Below are 26,385 nucleotides of genomic sequence, written 5' to 3'. Positions count from 1 at the left end.
TAGCTTTGCAAGACCAGAACAGTCATCAAAGTAGATTTTGCCAATTAGGTTAAAATTAGTGTCTTCGAGAATGTAATGTACGTTCTATTTTATCCGTTTTTACGTATTCCAGATATCTGATTAAAAGTTCATTTACTTAGGATTTCAGACGTTCATGGGTTTGGGCTCCGGGGCCTCTTACTGATGCGTTCTGTTTGAGGGAGCTGTCACGTGCCTCTTCCTGAGTGGTGCTGTTCATTGCATCATGGCCTTGGTGGACTCATCCTCTTTTCCACTTACCTGTTGAACTTTTGCAGTTCATCTGTGTACCAGCTGAAAGGATCTCTTGTCCTGTATGTTGCACGATGCAGGGAGCTTGAGCTGGTGCTTTACTAGGAGGCGTGCTTGTCCCACTTACAGACTGGAAGCCTCAAACACGTTGCTCTGTAGCAAAAGGGAGAAGTTGAAATGAAAGGAAAAGTTATCAATCGTGTTTTCCTATTTTTTCTAATCTCAGTGCAAACATGAAGATGGGTGGAGTGGAGAAAAAAGACTGAAACAAAAGTTTCCACGTTTCACAAATGATGGCTGTTACTGCTTGCCTTTGGAGGGGTAAGCAGGGCTGGAGGCTGGTGGAGTGGCCCCTGCCTGGGAGCTGGCCTTGGCATGGGAAGCCCATTGGCTCAGCTGTCAGCCTCTGCGAGTTCCTTTGTCTGCCTTGCTTGCTCAGCTTACTCGTTTCATGTCTGAAATCACAGTGTTGGACTAGAACAGTGGGGTTTCAGCTTTTCAGCATAGAATCCTTTCTACAAATGAAATGTTTATGGAAACCAAGTATAGCAAAGCAGAACTGGAGCCTCATTCTTTTCCTGTCCCACTATGGCCCTCCAGGGAGTAAGGCCCTCAGGACTTGTCATGTGCAGCCACTGCTGTATCCTCTCACTTCCCCTGCTGGCCCAGGGGCCTGAGCAGTCACCTCACTGCAGACGCCTCTGCTTGCTTGAGAGAGACACAGGAGCGTCAAGGAGGCGAGTGCTGGCAGAGCCCTGGTCCTGAGAAGGGCAGCCACTGTCCGTGTGTGCTGGGCTGCGGGGCATCAGGTCTGCAGTGTGCGCAGAGCACTGCTGCACCCACGAACGCCACAGAGCTGGATTGTGTTTGTTCTTAAAGTCAGTGGAAGCAAAGACGTGCCTCCTGTAGGCAGGCCCCTGACTGTGTTCCGGGAATAAGCTAATGGATAAGCCTTTCCCGGCTTCCCAGGAGGTGGTTTGCACTGGAAGTAGATTTTGAAGGGAAGGTGTAGTAGGGGGCCTCCAAGGTGGATTTAGCCAGCGTGGTTCTGTGTTTCAATTTTCGGATATAAATCTGGGTTTTTCCTTCCGTAATGTGAACAGTGGATAGAGTTCCATTTCAGGGTACTGTTGGAAAGCATGACCAGACTTTGGTCTATTTCCCACTAACCTACATTTAGAAAGTGCAGCAGGAGCTTACACCGAGTAGAGGGGCTCCCGGGGAATGTTTTCCTTCCATTTTGTAATACACAGATACTTGTTACTGACAAAGACTGTCATCCTCCTCCTCCTCCTCCTTGTGTCCCTGGTGTGGTCCACGTAGTCCTAATGGCATCCCTGTCAAGTAGGAAGCATGAACCCTTCTGTGCAGAGAGGTGCAGTACCTTGTGTGAGGTCGTACAGCTGAGCAGTGGCTGGGCTGGGACAGACCAGGACACGCAGCAGCCATGCCCTAGTTCCCAAGCTGCGTGATTTGTTGTCTCGTATCTGAAAAATGGGTTATTTTAGCCGTGAGCACACAGATTAGATAACTGTTGGAGCAAGCTTCTAAATGAAGCATGGTCTTGACAGTCTTAAATTTGTCAAAACGTAATACTTTTTCACCAAATTGGAGTAACTGTTACTCACACCACTGAAAGTGGATAGCACTTTCAAAGAGCCTCGAGGCATCTGGCTGTTTGCGTGGACATCTCCAGTGTTCTTGGGCACACGGTGTGTAGACAGAGTAATGAAGAAACCAGAGTGATCTGAATGGAAGCAGACGCTTTCTCCTCCTGTCTTCATATCGTCATTGTCAGCTGGGGATGACAGTATCAGTGTAGAACTCTGATGAAGCGACAAGGACTAGAGAAGCATTTCTTGTCTCTATTTGCTAGTTTGCATTTTGCAGAAAGACAGTAATTTTTATTTAATCAGTATTTTCTTCTGCGATCTGCTGGAATGCAGAGTAGGAGCATTGCTTTTTTATCGTAATATTAAGGATAATAAGGAAAAAGCGTCAGTAATTAATTCATCCAACAGAGTACCTAGTGTGTGACAGGTATTAGTGGTTCATAGTAGAATTGTGATAGTTGAAAACTTAATTTAACAAGTGTAGTCCCTTTAAATATTGGCTGCCAAAATAAGGCATTTACTGAATGAGGAATAGTGGTCAATTAAAGTCATTGAGGGAGTCTAGATGAAAGAGCTTTCAACACAAGGTTTCTTGATGACAAAATATAGTGGCACTTTCAGAACTTAAAGTATTGAGCAAAGTACGCAAATATCTCCTGCACACTCAGTGTACCCTTTTGGAAACACGTGCATAGACACGAGTGCGTGTTCTGAATCAGCGCTCCCCGCTCCGTGGTAGCAGCAGCGGCGGCACTTGGAGCTTGTGAGAAAGGCTTGGGCTCTCTCCAGACCTGCTCTGTGGAGTCGGGACCTCTGGGGTGGGACTTGGAGTGCCCAAGTGACTGGTGGCCTGCCAGAGCTGGAGAAGCACTGGCCGAAACTGTTATCGGAGCTGATCTTTTGGGCACATCAGAGAACTAAGCCAGGCTGTGTGGGAAGTAGACACACAATAGAGCAGTGAAAGTGATTGGGCTGTGTGCTTGGTCACCGTTCACGCCCCTTGAAACTACAAGAAAAGCTATGCTTAGCATCAGGACAGAGATCAGTTCATCTCTAAGGAAGCCAAATACCTTTCAGTCATTTAATTTTTCTCCTTGAACCATTTGTTTCAAGGAATAGCTTCTGGAGATAGAAACAAGGAAAGCAATTATAGTTGTTTAGTTCTGGTTGTCTGCTTCATCCCTGAATTGTTTTGATCTTGACATATGCAGCCTTTTATTTGTGCTTGGCTATGATTCTGGGGTGCTCGGTTGAACGAAGTATCTTGGTGCTTGCTTACAGTGTTGCTGTTTGTTTATTGACTACCTGGAAAATGATAGTTAAGAACATTTTAGACTCTTTGCCAAGAAAATACAAGAAATTTCTTTATTTTTAAATTTCTTCTATTCTTGAAATACAGGAAATGTTAAAAATGCATATATCCATGAAGAATGTAAATAAAAATCACAGTATTCAAGGAGCCCTCATTTTAAATCAAAGTTCCTTTAAGTTGTTAATCTCACATCTCTCTTGAGTTGCTCTTTTATTGAACTCTCCAGAGATGACCAAAGGTGTCTGTCTGTATCACATCCTCTTCCTGTAATCTGACAGTTCCTACTGTTTGCTTTTGTATATACTATTTCAACTCATGTAAATAAGCTTTAATTTTTATTAGAGTTTTCCTGTTGAAAATCTAAATTAGCAATTAGGAATTAAAATGAAGTCTAAGAACTTGTTTAATATGTAATTTTTAACTTTTCTAGTATGGAAAATTTTTAAACATACACAAAAACGGAGAGTGTGTAATAAATCCCGACTCCCTATGGCTCAGCTCCAGCAGTTATCAGCATTTTACCCAATGTTAGATATTCTTAGTGCATTATTTGTTTTTTAGGGAAATTCTAAGCCTTGTTTTATATAGATGCTAATTGGAAGAACTTAATTCGTTTTTACCAACTTATATATTTCTATACTCTTAATAGTAAATAATTAATATTTTAGTATATATTTTTAAACACCCTTCTTGGTAAGCTTTGGCTGCAAGGGTGTTCAGGCAGCTTGGATGCTGCGTGCAGGGCCCAGGAACTGGGAAGCTTGACGGGTGGTCTAAGGAGCGGTGTGCTGCGCTGATGGCTGGCTTCGCCTGCGGTGGTCGGTGGCGGGGGCTGTCTTTGCTGCTTCTGCCTTTTCAGTCAGAGTAAGTTTATTAAGTAAATTGGGCAGAAGTAGTATCTATGTTAGCTCTTTAATTCTTCTTTTAGGACTAGTGAAATGACGTTCTAAAAGTGGAATTACCCTGGACCAAAAAAAAGGCAGTAGAAATAAAATCTGGAATTGATAATGTTAAAATGTATAAATCTGTTTTTATATATAATTCGTTGCAGAATTTAAGATATTCATTGCATTAACTTAGCGGTAATTAAATTAAAAATTGTGTTGTGCCTGCCTGTAAAAGTGACATACTTAAGTTATTGTAGAAAACTTTGAAAACACAGGTAAACACAGAGGAAGACAACTTAATTATTTCTATTGCCATCATTTGAGGATTACAGCTGTTAACAGTTTAATGTATATTTTAAAATCTTTTTTCTACATATGTTTATGAATAATTGTATGATTAAAATTTTTCATGTGGTCGTATTTTCTACACTGGTGGGTTTTTAAAACGTCTTCAATTTCTCTTCCATGATTTTAAATAGCTATGCAGTTATTTCATCATGTAGAGATGCTAATTATTGGATCAGTGGGACCTGTTGTTGAATATTTTCTATTTCCATTTCCTCTGTTATAAGCACTGCTCAGAACATCATTGTAGTTATATCTTTGTGTTCGTGCATTATTTTCTTTTGATAAATTTCTAGACATGGAATCACTGGGACAACGGATTGCCAAATTGTTCAGTAGGAGGGTTGTATCTGTTCTATAGGCAGATAGAAAACAGTACCGCACCATAATTCGCATTAAAATTAACTCCTCAAAATTTGCAGTTTCTGTTATTACTGATTTAGAAAAGTCATCCTACTAGCAGACCAGAACACTGAGAAATTTCTGGAAGATATAAAGCAGATGGGAATAGATTTATAGAAAAACTAGGCAGAGCTGAGGAACTCTCAGCTACTTTGAGCTGAAAAGAAAGACCTCCAAAAAATGAATGTTCAGCCAGCTCCCCTTGACTCAGTCCAGTCCGGATCAGAGGCCGCGAAGGCTGGCTGCAGCCGCCGAGGTCTTTAGGGGTGAGGAGCCAGCTATGCTAGCCAGGCCGCCGATTCTCTCCTCGCCTCCCCTGATGACAGGTTGCTCCCTCCTGGCTGCTCGCAGCTCCCTGGGTCACGCTGCTCCCCTAGACCCTGCACTCAACTGCTCCGAGGCCAGGGGCCCGACTTGGCCAGAGGAGACACCCCACAGTACACATAGCACTGAATCTTACCTGCATCTATCTAAATTTGAACACCAAGAATCAGGCCCCTGAGGAGCGCTGATAGCATGAAAGAAAGTCATGCCTAGAACAAGAGAGCTAAGCCAGAGCTAGGAAACTGAAGGAAAGCAGCACTCGGACCCCACACAGACGAGGCCGACCCGAGCAGCTCTCTGAGGAGTCCCGAAAGGAAGTGAGCGGCATCCTCAGTGCATTGGAAAGAAAACCCCTGCGAGATGAGATAAACAAACAGCTCGTGGAAATTAAAAACCCTGTCAGATAGTCAGTAGAGAGGCTGACATTCAAGCCTGTCTGTTGTACCTGATTCAGTAAAAATGGCACTGAGGAGTTCTGGAAGATGAACAGTGTGAGAGAGACATTGAGTTGTGGAAGATGCATCTGGAAGTGCTCAGTTGTCTAGTAAGAGTTTCCAAAAGGAGATTGGGGGCACAGATAATCAGGAATAAAGATGACACGTCATTTTGCACAGCTCTCTTTAGATTGACCAAGTCCTAGTGAGGGATAGTTAAAAATGTGTCACATGTCCTGGTGGCATTTCAGAATCCAGGAACAAAGGGAATTCTAAAAGCAACTGGAAGAGAAAAACAGATTACCCTCCAAGGAACAAGGATCAGACCAGCATCTGAGATCTTTAACTCTGGAAAAGAGAAGACCATGAAAGTGCTTTTTTCCGGTAGAAGTACTGAGGGAACAGGGTTTTGAGCCTGACTTGCGTACCTGGGTAATTCATGGATGATGGCAAAATACTAGTATTTTGAGGCTTGCACGGATTTAGAATTTGTGTTTGTAAACCCCATCTGATTCACCAGAGGATGGGTCTAGACAGACCAAGTACACATAAGAAGAAAATAGATGAAAACATTAAGCAAAAAGCAACAAAAGTCCTTCCTTGTTTATTTCTAAATAAGGCAGTGTTTTAAAAAAACCATTTTTAAGATAGTAGCAAAATGAAAAATAACAATTTGGAACAAAAGCCTAAATTTCAGCAGTGCGGTGCAAGTGGCCAGGTGGGGTTACTATGTGCTGAGGTGTTTGTTTTTTAAAATTTTGCCTTTTGCTAGGAATTTTTTGTTTTTAATCTTGTGCTAAAAAGTTTTTGGTCTTGGGCTAGTCTTTTTAGTTGCGCTGTGGAAGGGAAAGTGTAGATTTTGATTATTTGTATAATTTAGTAGAAAAATGTACGTTTAAATATGACATTTTGAAAATTAGAGGTAATTGCTGTAAGACTAGAAGTAAGACCTGCAGCTTCCCTTGGGGCTTTATTTGGTGCAAAGAAAACTCACTCACCCTGGCTGTGCAGATAAGAGAGAACGAGATGCGGAAGTGAGAACGAAGCGTTGCAGACGGAAACATAGAACAAAATGTGAAAATAGGCATTTATTTGCCAGAGCCCAGGTTAACGGTTAACATCCCCTTCATGGAGGTGAGAAAATAAACCCATGCTGCAGGGAGGAATGTGTGTCTTCAGATTGAAGCGTAAAGCAGCCACTTTGAAAAGGGATGGCCCTGGCCAGGCTCGAGCTCCCTGTAATGCTCAGGAGAGTGGGCGTCCTCGTGGACACCACTGGAGGTGACTGTGCGTGGCACAGAGTGGGGACTCGGAATGCCCAGCACCTCCATCTTCAGAAACAGCGGTGGGCCACAGAAGAACGCCGTGAACGAGTGTAGATGGGATGCGTGGCTAATCTAGAAAACCATTGCTTGGAGCCTGCCAGTGCCCTCTTTCTACTCTCACTGGCTGGGTTTCTACCGGTTTTGTTAAGAGTCATGGTGATAGAGGAATTCCGTGCCTCTGAATCTAGGAAAGAGCCTTTTCCCATTGTAGTCAGTGTTTTCCAGAGAAACAGGACCAGTGGTATGTAAATAGCTCGAGTCCAAAGGTAGATTTGCCTTTTCTTCCTCTTTCTTTGTCCAAAGACCTTCACGTGATTGGACGAGGCCCACCTGCGTTCTGGAGGGCAGTCTCTTGACTTACATGTTGGTTTTGGCTGGAAAAATACCTGCACAGAAGACATGTAATGTTTGACTAAATACCTGAGTGCTGTGGCCCAGCCAAGTTGACACATTAAAATTAACCATCACTCTGGTGAAGATGCTGTATTTGCTTATAATTTTGGTAGTAACAATGGAATGTCTGTGTCTTTACAAGATGGGGCATGTGACTGAATTCTTTCCTCAGTGAGGTTTGGGAACCAGCCTTTGCCCTTGCTGTGAAGACAGCCTGGTCCTGTACACGGGATGAATCACAAGGACTTTTGCCTAAAGATCAAAAGGAGATAGGTAATTGTCCATTTGAAGGAAAAAGTGATGCTAAAAAACTTTCTGTATGCTCAAGGAGAAACGTAGTCACGCTGCCAGCCGTTTCTCCGGGGCCTGGCAGCTGGGTGCACATCCCGGGTTGTGAAGAGGTCCTGGAGGTCGTGTGCTTGGGGTTGGAGTGTCGTTAATAGTGACGAGGTGCAGGCCCGACAGGGCTGGGCTGACCTTCATCCTCTCCACTGGGTTTTCCATTGCAGTCTTTGTTTACTTTCTGGTGAGAGAGATTGGTTCCTCACTCTGAGCAATACTGAATGGACTTGGCTCTCCTTTCTCTCTACGTCGCCTGTGAGCTCGTTTGTTCCGAGTGGCGTCCTTTAGACCAGCCAGCGTCTTCCACTGTGCATACTCCCTCCTGCTGCTTTTCAGAGTGGGGTTGATGCTGTTGTCAGAGCAGGTCGCAGTTTCACCCTGTCCTGCTGTGTCTCCTGCAGTGGATACAGTCGAGGCTTACTCTCAGCCCCGTGCTGAAGCTTCTCAGTGCTCCTTGACTGTCTGAAGCTCTGTCCTGTGCCTTCTTCGGGAAGCATCTGTGAGGACAGTACTCCCCAAGTTCTTACATGTTCACACAGTTTTATCTGTGGCCTTTTAGTTGGAGGTCAGTGTAGAATTCTTGGCTGATTATAAAACCCGTGGCTCACATTTTCTTTCCTGAGAACCTTAAGTTTGTTTCTTTGTTGTCTGGTGGCAGACGGTGTCACTGTCACACTCTGATTTTCTTTTCCTTCCACAGGATGTGGTTCTTTTGCCTGGATGCCCAAGAGATGTTACTTTCTTTAAAGTCCGTGTGTTTCTCTGGAACGTCTTAGTGTCAGTAGTTCTGGGGCAGTTTTCCCAGGGCTGCCTTTGGACGTTTAAGTCTTTTATTTCAGGAAATTTTTCTTGGATTCTTTGGATATTCTTTTCTGTTTCTTTCGTTTTAGTTTTTGGGTAATTTTGTTATATAGAAGTTGGAATTTCATATCTGTCACCGTCTCTTGATTCTTTATTTTTTCCCCATCTGTCTCCTTACCATCCGTTTCCCTCTCACACCCCACGGCGTCTTATCTCCTCACGTTCCTCTAGTTGAGTCTTCATTTCTGAGAAGTTTTGGATTGCTCCTCGTTTGCTGCCTGTGGCTGACTTTCTCAGGTCTTCTCTTGTGCAGCTGACTCATTTCTTGGCTCTTGTTTCAGATGTCAGTTCCTCTTCCATGGGCTCTGTTGTGTGTATAATGTCAGGTGACGGTTTCCATCGACTCCGTGGGCACTGCTTTGGGTCTGTCTGCCTTCACTGCCCATCGGTGCGTCATTTGTCGTTCTGAGTGTTACATGCCGTCCTGTGTTGGTCACACCGTAACCCTCTCCTGAGACTCCTCTACATGAGAAGGGGCGAGGCTGTTCCAGGACAGCTGTCCTCGCTGCCGAGCTCTGTGCTCTGCTGTCTTCCTGTGGCACACTTAAACAAGGCCTCTCTGTGCGGTCTCCTTCATCATACCTCTTGAGGGTGGCCTCCTTGGGGCCCTGTCCCTTCAGCGCCTGCGCCTCGTCTTTGCCGTGCCCTGTGCTCGCTGTGGTCGTGCAGAGTGCTGTTCTCTGCAGCGTGTCCTCAGCGTGGGCTCTGCCGTCCTGGAAGGCAGTTTTGCTGGGTGTTTGCAGAGCTGGGGGTCTCGTCTCACAGGGGACCCTTTTCCAGAGTGACTGGGGAAGTTCCCTCCTGGGGTGTTTTTTCTGCAGGTGGGTTCCCTGTCTCGCTTAGGGAGAGACCTGCAGCAGCAGATTCCAGGCCTCATCGGGGCAGCCCTAATGCTTTGTGGTAACCTGTTTCTCTGTCTCACAAACCCGCTAGATTTACCAAGCTGGTCTATTTAAAATATGTACAATTATAGTTTAAATATTATAGCCTACAATAAAATGTTTTCTTAAAAACTTTATTTGTTTATGCCAGGTGTTCATCGCTTTTATTCTGGGTGTACTGAATAGGAGCTTTATGCTGACGAAAGTGTGGGAAGGGAATTCTGAATTTTTTCATTCTTGGGTCTAGCAGCGTCCCGGTACCAGTGTGGCTTTGGCATTCAGCTTGTGTTCAAGCCAGATCTTGTCCCTTGTCTTTGGATTTCTAGGTGAAACGAAGATGCTCTCCTGATATCAAGAGCCAGAATGTATTATTTGTAAACATTGTATGTAGATTGTTCATTTGTTAATAATCCAGAAAGAATGTAGTTTGGTGTTTCCACAGTAATTTTTAATATTACGTTAAGTATTTCTCACAAATTTAAGTGTTTAAGATTATATGTTTTCTAGAGAAGTAGTGATGATATAACGCATGGATGTAAGCCAGCCAAGACTCCAGTTTAAGGAAAAGAGAAATGTTGAGTTTGTTCTTAATATTTAAGCCAGTGGGGCAGAATTATGGGGGCATTAGAATGGGGGGGGTTGAATAGTGACATGTTTGTTTTTGACTAGAAATGAACTCGTATTCTGTAAAGCTCTGTGCATGTGTAATTATTCCCTGTGGGCAGCCCTTCTCTTTGGTTAACTCGGATAATTGTGAGTTGACTGAATTAAGGGAAACTCAGAAGCCGAAAAACTGATGCTTAATGTTGGAGCTTCAGTTGCTCCTGACTTGTCATGTTTTTCTGCCTGTCCACAGTTGGGGTGCACAGCTCGCTCCCTTTGCCAGCACACCGTGTGCAAACATGGTGATAGAGAAGGGCCCCCTGTGAGCCACGCTGCATGGCTGTGGGGCTGGGCGATGGCTACCTGGAGCCACTGAACCCGGAGTGGCAACGTTAGCCAGCACAGGCCTGGGATCATGTGTAGAGAGAGCATGCGGGCTAGCTGTAGTGTGTTGCGTCTAGAGTGCATACTTTTGAGATGGTACCTTACGTGTGTATATGTGTGAATACAGAAAACATCGGAGCAGTGTGGGGCCGAGCAAACCTGTGTCCCAGCCCCGGCGGAACATCGTAGGCTGCAGGATTCAGCATGGGTGGAGAGAGGGGAATGGCCCTGTCACCCAGTGGAAAGGAACCGTTCTGGACCAGGTGCCTGTAAACCCTTCTTTGTATCTTATAAAGTACGATGGATTTGACTGTGTTTATGGACTAGAACTTAATAAGGATGAGAGAGTGTCTGCGCTCGAAGTCCTCCCTGACAGAGTCGGTAAGTCCTGTTTCCTGTTTGTGTGTTACATGCTTGAAACGTGATTATTGAAATGGTTGCGCTTTGATGATTCTTTTGCATTATTGGTATTTTTATTTTTATGTTTATTGGAGTGAGTCACTCCTTATACACATTTAAATCAGTCACCAAATCCACAAAAATTGACCAGCAGATGTTCTAAAAGTACAGTTCGAGGAACTGCGAGGGATAGAGAAATGTATCAAATTGTTCCCCAAGATGTTTATAATCTAATAATTTCTAATGTGCTTATTTCTCACATTTTGAATTTCTAACATCATTATTTCTCACATTTGGTCACTATTTATCTGGACTTTGATGGGTAAGAATATTTCTCATTAGCTCAAATATCTTACATATTTATTTCATCAGATTGTAATAGCTAAAGAAAATCTTAGGCATTAATTTTAGAATCTTTATGTGAAGTATCTTTCATTGTATATTATTACATAAATAATAACTGTACTTTCAGCCAAAATGTAAGCAATGAGAATGTGAGCTCTAATATACACTCCTTAGGGTCTGTTTGCACAGGATTTGTAGAAATGAGTAGCTCTTTGTTTAAATGTCATGTGAGTCAGTTTTGCCTTGCACAACTTAAATTCCTTAAGGCATAAGGTGTCAGTTTAATAATAATGACCTATTTTATTTTTAAGACCAGTGGGATGCACCCAGCTTAGCGTGGCTTTCTCCAGTCTCCTTTGAACTGTCCTCTTGCTCTTGCAGTGGGGTTGTCAGATGCTGGATGATGCTTTGGAGCTGTCTTTAGAGCCCGTGCCCTGAGCAATTGCAGCTTCCGCACGTCTGAGTTGGGGGTGCAGCTTTGGGGTCTCACAGTCATGGGAAGAAGCTTCCCCAGTCCCCTAGTCCCCGTGCCCCTTGTCCGTGCCGTGTATCCCTGGGTCGCGCGCACTCCCCGCAGGTTAACGCCTTCCAGAGCAGCACGTGTTTTGTCCGTCTTCCCTTTGTATGTCAGATGCTGAGTCTGTGCTCATCCCTTGTACACATCATGCAGTTTTCACAGAAATCTTTCTTTAAATTTAAATCTTTATTTTATTCCCAAAGGTAACTAATTGTGTAATAGTAAATCTGGCATTTTAAACATTTTTATCTATTCTGAGTGCAACTGAACACCTCATTCTTTCTCATGAGACGCATCCTCTATTTCTTCTTGACCTTGACGTGACTCTGTTTCCTACATAAGAAACTAACATTGACGAGTCTGACCTTCAAGGCTTAAAAAATATTATCCAGGGGCTGGCCTGGTAGTGTAGTGGTTAACGTCACCTGCTCTGCTTCGGTGGCCTGGGGTTCACGGGTTCCGATCCTGGGCATGGACCTACACACACTCCTCAAGCCACATTGTGGCGTCATCCCACACACAAAATAGAGGAAGATTCGCACAGATGTTAGCTCAGTGACAGTCTTCCTCGCCAAAAAAAAATCCAAACCCTTATATCACTTATTTGTAGTAATTATCGTGCATTCTTTTTCTGATGCAGAATTTTAGTCTCTACCCCTTCTAGGGAAAGACTAATTGATGATTTGAAATTTACTGCATTTTTGCTGCAGGATGTGAGTTAGGTTTTTTGTCATCATAGGACAGAAAAAAAATATTTTGATAAAAAAATGGTTTGACCTACCAGAGTACCCCCAAATATGTAAGCATCTATGGTTGTGGGACTGAGAGTTAATGTTCTTCTTTCTAGTTGTAGGTCATCGCGGTTTCCGACAGTGGACGTAGATTACTTTTGTAAACAGCAAAGCAATTTAAAAAAGGAAATCCAGAGGCCCCTATGCAAACCAGCAATGTATCACATGCTTCATTTAATTAGTTAATTTGCTCTGTGATACGTTGGCCTGAAAAATTATTTGACCTTCGTTTACATTCCGTGTAGGAAGAAAACAGTCTTTCCTCGTTTGCTTCAGGCAGTCCATCGGACTGTAGTTACGGTTTTGTTTTCCTTAAGCTAAAAGTGGCGAAAAGAGTCAGTCAGTCAGCCTAAAAACGTGACGGCACAGAGCAGTGGTTCCCACGGTGTGGTCTGGGACCCTTGAGGTTCCCTGAAGCCCATTCAGGAGGTTTGTGAGGTCAGAATTATTTTCATAATAACATTCAGTGTAATTTGCCCTCTTCACTCTCATGCTTTCACGGTTACACGCTACAGCTTCCCACTGTTTTGAAGATGTGCGTAACGCAGCAGACCCAGTATTTTCTGCAGTGTGTGATGATACGATATCACGTCTTGGTGAAAGATCCATTCAAAGACTGAAATTTGTTTTGTTTTGTGGTAAAAAGCACACAGCACAAAATTAACTATGGAACCTTTTTTTTTTAAATGTTATTTTTCCTTTTTCTCCCCAAAGCCCCCCGGTACATAGTTGTGTATTTTTAGTTGTGGGTCCTTGTAGTTGTGGCATGTGGGCCGCCACCTCAGCGTGGCCTGATGAGTGGTGCCATGTCCGTGCCCAGGATCCAAACCAGCGAAACCCTGGGCCTCTGACGCAGAGCGCGCGCACGCACCCACTCGGCCCGGCCCGGCCCTGTGGGACCATGTTAAGTGCACAGTGCAGTAGTGTTGAGTGTATTCACGTGGTTGGGAGACACATCTCCAGAACTTTCTCATCTTGCAAATCTGAAATTCTATCCCCACTAAACAACTCCCCTTTCCCTCTCCCCCAGCCCCTGGCACCCAACATTCTGCTTTCTCTTTCTATGAATTTGATTACTTTAGATACCTTGTGAGTGGAATCATACGATATGTGTCTTTTTTGACGGACTTCTTTCTCTTAATAACATCCTCAAGGTTCTTCCATGTTGTAGCATGTGACAGGATTTCCTTCCTTTTTAAGGCTAATACTCCATTGCATGTATATGCCATCTTTTGTTTATCCATTCATCTGGATGGACATTTGGGTTGCTTCCACCTTTTAGCATTGTGGATAATGCTGCTGTGAACATGGGTGTGCAGATATCTCTTCGGGACCCTGCTTTCAGTTCTTTTGGGGATATACCCAGGAGTGGAATTGCTAGCTCATATGCTATGTTTATTTTCTGAGGCACCTATATACTGTTTTCTATAGCATTTGTAACATTTTACACTCCCACCAACAGTGCAGAAGGGGTCCAGTTTCTCTACATCCTCACTAACACTTGTTTTTTTCTGTTGGTTTTGATTTGCATTTCTCTGGTGATTAATGATGTTGAGCATCTTTGCATATGCTTTTTGGCCTTTTGTGTATCATCTTTGCAGAAATGTCTGTTCAGGTCCTTTGCCCATTTTTTTGATTGGATTATTTAATTTTTTTGTTGTTGAGTTGTGGGAGTTCTTTATGTATTCTGGAGACAAATGAGTTTTAAGTTAACAGTGTGACAAGTTGATTGATAATTTCAGATTCCACATTGCAGTTAACCTTCAAGGAGCTAGCACTTGTTGAGTTTTGATGCAGTATCATAGAAGAATATCTAGAATTAGCTGAAAGACTAACAGAATACTCCTCTTTTTCAACAGCATCTCTCTGTGAGGCTGGATTTTATCCATCAACCAAAAGAACATGTGACAGATTGAATGCTGGAGCAGCTCTGAGAATCCAGCTGTCCTTTTTTAAAGCTAGACAGGAAGAGATTTACAAAAATGTAGAATTATGCCACTCTTCTTACTAAATTTTTGTTAGAAAATATAGTTTTTTATTAAAGATACGTTATTTATGTAGGTACTTTTAAATATTTTTTGGATGTGTCATTTATAATTTCTAAAATAGTCGATATTGATAGTTATCATCCACATAAACAAATACTCTTTTAGGTCCTCAGATTTTTAAGAATGTAAAGGAGTCCTGAGATGAGAAGTTGGAGAACTTCTGGTAGGAAGAAACTAGTAGGATTTTGTTTTGTTTTGTTTTTGTTTTCATGCATAGTGGGAATTCTATGTAATTTTTGATAATTATTGAGTACTTAGACAAAGAAAATCACCATATGTGTTCGGAGTATTCTTCCAAAAAAATTGGGTAGCGCTATCTTTACCAAAAAATTCTAATCTTTGTTCTTGTGGATTTTGTTTCGCAGAACTAGAAGCACTCATGAGTGAGTAAAATTAAAGTGCCAGTTGTTTTAAAAAGACAATTGTCTAAAACTGGAGAAAACTTAAGATCAGTAGGATCCTCCCTAGTTTTCCCAGTATTAAAAAGAAATGAAGCCTCTCCTTTTTTGCTGACTTCTTTAAAGGGCATAGAGCAGGGCCGCAGGGGCACGGCTGTTGATAACCAGTGGGAGGCTGACCATACGGCCCGCTCGCCTCTGAAATAGCTAATTTGTACAAAAACGGTGAACCACTGTGGTCTTGGTATGGAAATGAGACGGAAAGGCCTCTGCTTTCATCACAGTGTGCAGGCTAAGAGCAGGTGCAACATATAAAACAAGATGCAGATCACGGTAAAGGCCACTTAGAAGTAAACGGGGAGGGTGACTGTCACTGGCAGGGCCACTTTCCCTGGAGTGGTCTTGGAGAGGAACGAGCCCCCGGAGATGTGGGGGCAGCGCTGGGCCTGGATGGGGAGAAGCACAGGCGGTCCCAGGAGAGGAAGGACGCCTCTTGCCGAGGGGTAGGCAGTCAGGAGGAAGCTGACGATAGCAGGGCAGAGGGCTGGCAGAGGTTGGTGGCCGCGGCCCACACAAGCTGTGAGAAGCAGCTGGTTATTCACATGATGAAATGAGAGCACTGGAGTGTGGTAAGCAGTTGAACTGCCCCAAAGATCACTCTGCGTGCTCGGGAAACAGACCTTAGGGGCCAGAGTCCACACCGCTGCCTTGAGTAGGGGAATTTCTTAGTTTTCATAAATGGTCTGTGGTTGTGTAAGATGCTGATAACGGAGGGCAGGTAGTGAAGGGCGTATGGAAATGCTGCTATTGTTGCAACTTTTCTATAATTATCTCAAAATTTAAAATAACTGTTAAACAATAACAAAAAGCACTTTATACCTTGAACGAACAATTAGAAGCTGATTTAGGTATGCTACCAAGAGCAGATGAGTTCAGAAAAATAAAAAGGACAATAGCAGCTTCTCTCGATAAGTGACCTGGGATAAAATACTTTGTGTGGAATCAGATCTGGGCCCGGCAGTGTGAGTTTGGTGCTTGTCTTTCTTAAAGCCCCGGGGGTTCTGCCGCTCGATAGCGTGCTATTGCGTGGACGGCGGCTCAGGTTGTCTCCTTGAAGGAGTTCAATCTTCACAGTACGTATTCAGTAAAACCCTTTGTCACCCATCGCTTGTCTTTTTGTCCCCAGCAACATCTCGAATCAGCGATGCACACCTAGCCGACACAATGATTGGCAAAGCGGTGGAGCACATGTTTGAGACCGAGGATGGCTCTAAAGACGAGTGGAGGGGGATGGTCTTGGCACGTGCCCCTATTATGAACACGTGGTTTTACATCACCTATGAGAAAGATCCTGTCTTGTACATGTACCAGCTTTTAGATGATTATAAAGAAGGCGACCTTCGCATTATGCCTGATTCCAGTAAGTGCATAATGACTTTATTTTTGATAGTTCAAAATGAATTTGAATTTTAGAACAAGATATTTATTAACTCTTTTGCAAATTATTTGATTATTCTTTCAGTTGTGTGAAATTTTTCACTCTTGGGCAAGAATAATTTGCTTTCTGTATAGATTTCTGTGTTTTGGACTTTGAACTTTCATATGAGTGGAGTGTGTAACATGGGGTCCTTTGCCACTCGCTCCTTTTGCTCAGCGTGGTGTTTTCGGGGCTCACTCGTGTGTTCCAGCACGTCAGTACGTCACACTTGCTAGAAGCACGCTGGGTGGAGAGCCTGTGTTGGTTCGTTGGTCTGTTGGTGTCCGTCCAGGCTGTTCTCGGGCCTTTGGTTATCATGAGGAGCGCACCTGTGAGCGTCTGTGTGCAGGGCTCTGTGTGGACGTTTGCCTCACTTCTCCGGGGTGTGTCCCTGGGAGTGGAACTGGTGGGTCAGAGTGGTCGCACTCTGATTTTAGGGACCTGCCAGACTTACTCTGAAAGCGGTCACCGTTGCAGGTTCTCAGCACAGCGCACGAGGCTCCTGGCTTGTCCTCGGCAACACGGGTGGTACCTGCCATGTTGCTTCTAGCCATCCTAGTGGTGGGAAGTGGTGTCTCGTGTGGTTTTGGTTTGCGTTTCCTCGATGACTAAAGATGTCGAGTATCTTTTCACGTATTATTGGCTGTTTGTCTGTCTTCCTTGGAGAAATGTCAGTTGGTGTCCTTGGCCTGTATGTCCTTCGGGTTGTCTTCCATTACTGTCTTGGCAGGGTCTGTGTCTGGGTGCAGGTCTCTGTCGGACCTGTGATTTGCAGATCCTTTTTCCCTTCTGTGGGTAGTCTTTTCACTTTCTGGGTGGTGTTCTTTGAAGCACAAAAGTTGTTAATTTGATGAAGTCCAGTTTATCTGGTTTTTGTTGCTGGTGCTTTTGTTGTCGTGTCTAAACCCATTTCCAAGATCAAGGTCATGAAGGTTTACCCCTATGCTTTCCGCTGAGAGTCTTAAAGTTTTAGTTCTTATGTGTAGGTCTTTAGCTCTTACATTTAGATACTTGATGAATTTTGTTAATTTTTGTTTTTGATGTGGCATATGGGTCCCACTTCATACTTTTGCATGTGACAGTCCCGATGTCGAGCACCGTTTTTTGAAAGGACAGTTCTTTCCCCGTTGAGTGGTTTGGCACCCTCTTGAAAGCCACTTGCCTGCAGATGTGTGAGGGTGTTTCTGGACTCTTACTTCTGTTCCGTTTGTCTGCTGTCTGTGGTTGTGCCGGTACCACACCTGACCGCATTGCTTTGTGGTAAGTTTTGAAGTCGGTAAGTGTGAATCCCCCTACTTGGTTCTTTTTCATAATTGTTTTGGCTCTCTTGCAATTCTTTACGAATGTTTCTGTGAAGACATCAGCTGGGATTCTGATGGGCTTGTCTTGAATCTCTAGGTGAGTTTGAGGAGTGTTTCCATCTTGACAGTGGTAAGCTTTTTGATCCATGAGCATGAGATGTCTTTCCATTTATTGGAATTTTTTTTTTATTTCTATCAATAGTGTCTTACAGTTTTCAGAGTATAAGTTTTGTACTCCCTTTGTTAAATTTATTCCGAAGTATTTTATTCTTTTTGATGCTATTGTGAATGGAATTATTTTCTTAATTTCATTTTTGGGTAAGCATGTTCTCTTTTAAACTATTCCGTAGCCTTTCCTCAAATACATGAATCCCTGGCCCTGGACAGATGTGGCTGACAGACATTCACTATGTTAGCGGTGTGACATCTCTCTTCCTTTTTTTAGTTCTTGTGAACGAGCCAGTCAGTGAACCTATTTACGTGCTCATCTTGCCCTGACTTAGTACCTTCTTAGATACACTTTTTTAAAGTTTGTGTACGTTAGTTGTAAGTGTGTACTGGAAAGTGTTGGTGTGGGCAGGAGTTTAATTATCATGAGAGCCTTCCTTAAAAGCATTTCTCTAGCCGGTGTGAAGCTGGTGTTTAACTTTCTCATAGAGAAGTGTCCAGTCAGTAAGTGCTGTTGGCTGGATGACAGGAAGTGGGGGGTTGCGCATCGCCTCCCCGACCCGTGTTCTTTCCTCGTTCTCCTTTCTTCCTCCAACCTGCTCAGCATCATGTGGGTGGAATGGAAGTGTGTCCGCCGTTAGAGGCAGCGGCGATGCTCTGATGGGAGCTCCATGCTGGCCTGTGTGCGCTCCCCTTGCTCCTTCGCTCACCCTGCTATAGACACGGCGCTCGTGTATCTGGAATGCCTTTGTCCACGGGACGTGCCACGGAAGCATGCGTGGGGTGCTGCTGCTGGAGGGAGCAGTGATTTTGAAGAAGAGCGTTCGCTCAGGCTGCTTCTTCACTTCCCCGTTTAAAAGAACTGATAGCATTGTGCTCAGGCATTTTGTTTGTGCTGTGTGACTGTTAGTACCAGAGATCAGAACAGCAGGTTTTGGATTGTGTCATTCACTGAGTGAGTTTATTGGAACCAAAGAGGCAAAGTCCTGTTGGCATCAATACACGATATGGTCCAAAGCAGGACACATGTGAGAATAAAATGGTGCCCTGCTAATGTCTGTGCCGGCATGGCTGGCACCCACCTGAGGGCCCTGTGCTGCTGCGTGGAAGAGAACCTGGCCTCTCCGGGGTTTCTGAAATGGCCTCTGCCTGCCTGGCTCTAACCCTGTTCCCTTCTCCTTTGGCTCCTTCCTGGTTGTGGTGATGGTTTCCTCTCATTTGATGTGTGATCCTAGAGCTGACTGAGTTCCTGCCATGTCACAGGGCAGTGTTTCTCAACACTCACATTTTCCCGGGGACCTTTAACAAGGACAGGTGCCTCAGCCATCCTCAGAGATACAGCCGTAATTGGTCTGGGGGTGGAGTCCAGTCAGCACCTATCTTTAAAGCAGAGAAGTCCCTTTCATTTGGGCACTGGGTTAGGAAGACGATGCGTAATGCAGTGATGTTGAGGAGGAAGAAGCTTTAGGGATTCACAGGTAAGGCGAGGCACACTGAGGCACTTTGAGTGCACAATATATTCCCAGTAACCCCACTGGGTGTTATCTGCCTTGAAATCCTATTTCGAAGTAACTCAGTTATTTTTAAGAAGTTAAATAATTATTTAGGTTTTTTCCTTAAGCCCTTTCCTTCTTTTAGTCCTTACCTCCTCAGGTAATTTCAGCTATAATTAAACATGAGCCAAAAGAATTTCTTGTTAGAATTTTCAAAATCATGTACATGTCCAGGTCTTGGGGGTAGGCACACTGTTTTTGTAAATTAAGTGTTATTGGCACACAGCCACACTGTTTACTCATGTATCATCTGTGGCTGCTCTCGTGTGACGATGGCAGAGCTGAGTTGTTGGTGCCGAGATCACACGGCCTCAAGCCTAACTTAGTTATTGTCTAGCCCTTGGAGAAAAAATTGCCGACTCTTGGTCTAGATAATCAAGATGAATTCAGGATATTAAAACCATTTTTAGTTATTATTAAAATAGATGACATGTGAGCTGGTGTGTGTCTAAAAATTGATTTTAAATTCTTTTTTCTCCCCCTTTAAATACAGATGATTCACCTCCAGCAGAGAGGGAACCAGGAGAAGTTGTGGACAGCCTGGTAGGCAAACAGGTGGAATATGCCAAAGAAGATGGCTCCAAGAGGACTGGCATGGTCATCCATCAGGTGGAGGCCAAGCCGTCGGTCTACTTCATCAAGTTTGATGATGATTTCCATATTTATGTCTACGATTTGGTGAAAACATCCTAGATGTCATCACGAACTTTGCCAAATTTGTGGAACTATTAAATGTATAATTTGTAGACATAAAGACTTGATTGCTTTCCAGTTTAATGAAAGCTTACATGTCCCTGCGAACCCACAATCTCTGCCGCAGAACTGCTTTCCAGTTCAATGAAAGCTTACATGTCCCTGCGAACCCACAATCTCTGCCAGCAGAACTGGTTTTGTTCTGAGTAGTACAGATTTATGTGACCACAAAGCATTTTGTGTAAGGAGCTCCTTCCTCTTAAAGGAAGTCTATCTGTCTGGAGGGGAGTTACAGGCAAGTTTGGTCAAAGTTAAGCTAGTATCATAGTCATTTAAAACTGTAATGGATCTTATCCATTTTCCCTTCACTCTTAACACTCTTAGTCTGCTGCCACAATGCAAGCATAGTTTGGTATTTTTGTTATTGCCTTTTTTGAGATATATATGTATCTATATCTATATCTGTGTGTATATATATATAATATATATATGCACACCCACAGATCTGCGTACACACACGCATGCGCGCACACACACACACACACACACTTCATTGGCAGTCCTTTGTGGATTGGGACAGGGGTTAAATAATTTTCTCCAGTTTAACAGGAGTGCTTGACCCAAGTGAGTCATATTAGTATCTTACTGCTCTTTATTTAAGATTGAATTCGGGCACAGGAAGCGCACAGGGACGTGGACGTTCAGCTTGTTCTGAAGATCAGAACTTCAGAGCGCCTTTCAGTCTGGAGGCTGTAAACCAGGTGTCCAAACAAGACTCGCTTGTGAACATGACTGACCCGCCTTAGAATTTGACAGGACGGTTAGAACGGTTAGAAATCTGGGTAAAAGGCTGCCTTTAATTCTAAGCTTTGTAAGTTTTTTGTTTACATTTTTTGTTACCATAAATGCTTTCTTTCTCCAAGCCCAGGTCCTTGGTCCCCGCAGTGTGAGGCCACCGGTGTGTTTTGGACAGCACATTTGGTCCTTGGTTTGCACACATCAGTAATCTGGGGCTTCGCACACGGATTTAAAGGCAACAGAGCGTCAGTGGTTTGTGCCTGTGTGCTAAGTTCCTGGAAGAACACTGCGTTTCTATTTGAAATGTCCTTTTAAGAGTGGCGTTGTTGCTTCCTAATGAGTTCTCTGGGACGCTGTTACTCTCATGACTGTTAATTACTGATGTAGGATTATGGTCAGAAGGCTTTTCCACACAAAGGATGGCGAGACAGATACCAGCTGAGGTCTGACACCTGTGTGGTGCTGTCCGCTCTGGCTCAGGTGTTGGGGTGGGTGTGTTCCATTCAGTGGACCTGCCACGTTGGGGTCAGTTGCCTGCGCCAGCTCGTGGGTGTGAGTGATAGCAGCCCTTAGCTACTGAAGCCTTTCGTGGCGCATTCCTGCAGGGTTGTTTTAACTGAAATAGAACTGTAAAAGTGGTTGGTTTAGCAGTGGACCAGCCATCTGTCGCTTTGCTTTGGGTGAGCCTGGCGGTCTGAAAGCTAGGAGAAAGGTGGATGTGGGACCCATCTCCGTGGAGGCTGGAGAGCTTACCTGAGATGTGGGCAGAAGGCTAAACGCACATGCTGTCAGTCAGACCCTGGAGGGCCAGCCCGCTCTGTCGGGGCTGCTCTTGATGTAGAGACTGTGCCATTTCATGGCCTCACTGTACGTGGTTTGTGCAGTGCCCAGTTTCACCTTCAGGAAAGCTGTGCCTTCTCGTGTTGGATGTAACCCTGCATACAGTGTAAATACAGCACCCCATTCTCTGCAGTGTGCCCAGTGCCTCACCACAGCCAGCCAGGGGTGACCTTCTCCCTGCAGCCAGTCCCCAGGTCTTAGATGCCCCTCCCTGCCTGAACAGCATCATGCCACAGATCTGTCCCTTGTCTTCCTGGTGATTCTCGTAAGAGTTGCTGCGTGTAAATCTCCAGGCGGAGCATGGCTCCCTGAGCCCCAGCAGACGTGCGGCCCAGAGAGGGAGCGTGTCCAGCGCGCTGACTGTACACACATGGCACAGTGACTTTGGGCTAAAAAACACAGTACTTTGGCAGTTTCCTGAGGTTGGGTCAGGGGACACATTTCCAGCATTACTTAATGACTTGCATTGTGGTTTTCCTGCAAGTACTTTTAGCAACTTTAATACCATGTGATCTGCCACTCTAGATAAATGTGACATGGGATTATTATTTGTATCATTATTTTAATCGTCGTTCCATGTATTGTTTTTAGGGCTGAAGGAAGGGGAAGGGGTTATTTTTGTTTTCTATTTTTTTTCATTCTTTTTTCTTTTGGTGGCTTAAACCACACTTAATGATGCTGTGACTACTTCTGCTCCCTAGCCGAGTGTTCAGGCTTCGTTTTAGGCTCATGTTTCAGATCTGCATGCGTTGCTTGCATTTTCCTGGTACCTGAATGTTGGTTCCTTGTTCTAGGAATCCAACATCAATTTCCAAAATTATCATGGGACTTGTGACAACACAAGACATGAATCTCTGTATAAAACGTATTGGCCTTCCTCATTGGCCTGCTATAGTATTACTGTGTCGTGTGTGCGTGTGTGATGTCCGGCTGCCACGTAACCTTCAGAGGAAAACCTTCAAAGCAGACCATCCTTTTGCATGCTCTATTCTAAGTAGAATGTTCAATGTAACTAACTGAACTTGCATGTTAAAGATATTTAGGTTTTTTGTTTTCTCTCTTTGTTTTTGTTTGTTTTCAGTTTTCTGTGTATTTGCTTACTGTGCTGTTCAGTGGTTGTAGGATACAATGCACTGGTGAAGCGGTGTCGTGCCATGAGGGTGGTTCTCCAGTTGTCTGTCATGCAGCATTTGAAGGGACTGTGGTTCTTCACGCAGTCAGTACTTCCAAACCAGACTGCATTTCTGTTGTTTCACGTGCCAAACCCCGAAGTGCATTGGGCTTGAATCTCTGAACGCTGTGGACCCATCAGAAGACTGTTTTGATTGTCACAAATTGTAGTGCCTGAAAACATTCTTAAGCTGATTGTCTTAAAAAAAAAAAAGTTCTCCAAAGACAAAACAGGAACGGTTATTAGAACAAAACAGCGATGGTGGAAACGTCTGTGGTTCCTTGAAATGCTGCGCTTTCTGTACTTTCCATCATTAGTGCAGTTCGAACGAATGTGTCTAGTTCAGAGGTCTTCGTGTTCGCATTTTAAAATTAGGTAAATGACCTCATCTCTCAAGCTTGAATTCGTTTTTAATTTTATTTTATACAGTGTGTAGACGGTCCCCTGTTCTCTGCATTTAGAAGTATAAACAATATAAATCTGTTAATTCTGTAAGTAATTTTTATAATTATGATGTAACTCTATCCTATCCTTAAAACATTTAAAATAAACCCTTTATGTGCAACTTTTGACTGTAAATTTTGTGCTCATGAGCAAAATGTGATGTGTTAAACCTGCTTCTTAAAACAGTTTCTAAAGTTTTACTTTAAGATTTAAGTGACTTTTTTCCCCTTTCACCACATGTAAATGTCAGATATACATAGAAACAGAAAGAAAGAGAGTTTTATTTGAGTGATAATATTTAGTCATACCTGAAAGGAGACGGGCAGGAATCAGCATCCCGAATGTGTAGTGAGAGAGACTGAAGCTGTGATTTGCCATTAATGAGAAACTTTAATTTATCATAAAATTTTAAGCTTAAAAGAATTGTTTGAAATAGAATTAAATAATGTGTATTTTATACTTCACATCTTTTCTTGCTCTGTATATTGCCTATGATGCTTTTATTAATACTTGAATGCCAGCCGAGATTCTGTGTGCAAACGCCCATTCCTCAGTGGCAGGGACAAGGACATGTAGGGGTTGCTTTGAGCTGTGTGTGCTCTGTCCTATCTTCCTGGGCAGTTGTTACCAGTGAGGTAAAAAGTAGAGTTTATGATATGCCTTTAAGTAGGGTTTTGTTTGTTTTTTTTAAAACATTGGCACCTGAGCTAACAACTTTTGCCAATCTTCTTTTTTTTCCCTGCTTTTTCTCCCCAAAGCCCCCTAGTACATAGTTGTATATTTTTAGTTGTGGGTTCTTCTGGTTGTGGCATGTGGGATGCCGCCTCAGTGTGGCCTAATGAGTGGTGCCATGTCCACACCCAGGATCCGAACCAGCGAAACTCTGGGCCTCTAAAGCAGAGCGCACGAACTTAACCACTCAGCCACGGGGCCGGCCCCCTAGGTTTGTTTCTTTTTATGTTTCCCTGGTGCATTTGGCCCAAGGATCTCCTGGCCAAGGCTAGGTAGGACAGGAGAAGTCACCTCTGCCACCCCAGGGAGGCCTGTCTTGTGTGGCGGCTGCAGTGGCAGAGGGACAATGGCCAGGGGACACAGGGCTGGCCTCTCAGCCCTGGCAGGAGGAGCTGCAGACAGGTGTCGGGTGGAGATGACGGGAAGCCCAGGGCTGCCTGGGCCAGGTCCCACCGTCCACTTCCCACCAGTCAGGTGGTGGTTGTGGCATTGAAGGTAAGCCCAGGAGACACTTTCCCCCAGAATGACCAAGCAGGATGAGTGTGTGGGTTGGCGGCTGCTGGCTCCTGTCTGTAACTGACGCCTGGCGTCTGGGTGAAGGATCCTCACTGGGGGGATTGCGGATGGGCTGTCCCTCCTTGTCCTTAGTGCCACGGGGCTCAGTGACCATGGAAGCCCTCCACCACACAGCGCCCACAGAGGCTTGCGAAGTGCCCCGTCAAGCACTTTCCACGCACTCCCTCGCTTAATTCTTAACCCTGTGAGGAGGGCACGACCTCTCCATGTTGTCCAGTGCCGAAGGCATGGGGTGAGCCTCTGGTCCAGGATCGCAGAGGCTGGCAGGCCCCGGCCCTCAGCTGTGCGCAGGCTCCGAGCTGCCGCGTTCACGTCTCGGAATTGAGCCGCCTCGGCCAAGCCATCCCGCTGATCTGTCGTCTGGTAATTTCTGTGGGCACTTTTTTGTAACCTCATTTCATAAGTTGTTAGCAGAAAGTGTTTTCTTATTTCTTCATGGCATAATAAAAGGTTTTATGTTAGTCACTAGAATGTAGGAATCTATGTTTCTGTATAGTAGGAATTGGAACCCAAGGTTACTTTTTCCCTGAAAAAAATATATTTTGGAGAGAAATGATGTTGAAAAACTTGAAATAATTTTATCACAAGAATGTGGATACTATTTTGTATTTCAAAGACACTTTGCACATTGTTAAATTAACATTCTTTAAAAACCTAGACTTCTTCTGCCCTAGTGTACAATCTCATCCCTAGTTCTGTGCTGATTGGTTTGTCCTGTGTCACATGTTTGTAAGTGTTCAGACTGCTGAGCCTCACAATGTGGTGAGTCTTCAAATTATTTCTCCAGACATTCTTAGATAGTCTCTGTCTGCCTTTATATTGGCCACAAAACTCTCAGTTTTGGTAACTCGGTGACAGACAGTTTTTGGGGATTGCTTTGGCACACAGCATTTTGCCTAAAAGTGACATTGCGTTCTTTCTGCTTAATTTTCACGAGAGAGCACGGGACCTGGTGATGCACTGACCTGGCAGCTGTGGCGGTGGTGACACTAAGTGTGGGCCCTTCCCATGCGTTTCTTTGTAAGCTGGCTGTCACCAGGAGGTGAGTCGGCGGCCGCTTGCCATGTAGGCACGTGCCCGCCTCCGCTTTTCTCTTCATCCCCGTCATCGCTTTCAGTTTGTGCTTTGGGGATTCGTGCTCTGGGAGAACAGAAGAGCCCCGAGAGCCACGCCGACTACCGCAGGTCCTCTGGAGGATCAGCACTTCACGTGGACTTTCACAGCCCTGTGTCGCCATGTTGGAGCCGCTGAAGCAGACTACGATGTGCTGAAGACAGGAGGAGGAAGGCTTTCACAACCCGGTGTTAACATCGAGAGTTATCAACAAGGGCCAGCCCGGTGGCATAGTGGTTAAGTTCGGTGCATTGGGTTTTCAGGTTCAGCTCTTGGGTGCGGACCTACACCATTCATCAGCCATGCTGTGGTCAGCCCTATAAAGTGGAGGAAGATTGGCACAGATAGTAGCTGAGGGAGAATCTTCCTCAGGCAAAAAGTAAAGTTAACAACTCAAGGTTGAAATTCAGCATTCTGAATTGTTTCACATACACATTGCAAAGAGAGCTTGAAAGCTTTTCCCTTGAATTTGCCTCCTAAAGGATTTGTAAGAAATCTGGTAGCTGCTGCCACAGTGCTGTGCGTACGCTTGTGAAGGGCTGTGGGCGTTCCCATTAGAAACCAAGGATAGGGGCCCTGAGGAACGGGCCTCTGTCCCGAAAGTGGTACTTGGGCAGGGACTGTGTTTGCTGCGTGCATGTCTGT

General features: G+C 44.4%; 1 protein-coding gene across 7 annotated transcripts in view; it reads left to right on the top strand.

The window, feature by feature from the left end:
- SPIN1 (spindlin 1) overlaps positions 1–23,440 on the top strand; it is a 72,440-nt gene extending 49,000 nt beyond the window's left edge. For all 7 annotated transcript variants that reach the window (XM_070495973.1, XM_044757016.2, XM_070495972.1 and 4 more), the window contains 3 exons: positions 10,504–10,757; positions 16,061–16,294; positions 19,867–23,440. In XM_070495973.1, the coding sequence (XP_070352074.1) occupies positions 10,504–10,757; positions 16,061–16,294; positions 19,867–20,066 (688 nt within the window). In that variant the 3' untranslated portion in view covers positions 20,067–23,440. The remainder of the gene's footprint in view (positions 1–10,503; positions 10,758–16,060; positions 16,295–19,866) is intronic.
- Positions 23,441–26,385: the final 2,945 nt, after the last annotated feature.

Source organism: Equus asinus, chromosome 23 (assembly GCF_041296235.1).
Source record: "Equus asinus isolate D_3611 breed Donkey chromosome 23, EquAss-T2T_v2, whole genome shotgun sequence".
NCBI lineage: Eukaryota > Metazoa > Chordata > Mammalia > Perissodactyla > Equidae > Equus > Equus asinus.
The sequence above is the reverse complement of the archived record's forward strand: the minus strand, read 5'-3'. Positions and strand labels throughout refer to the sequence as shown.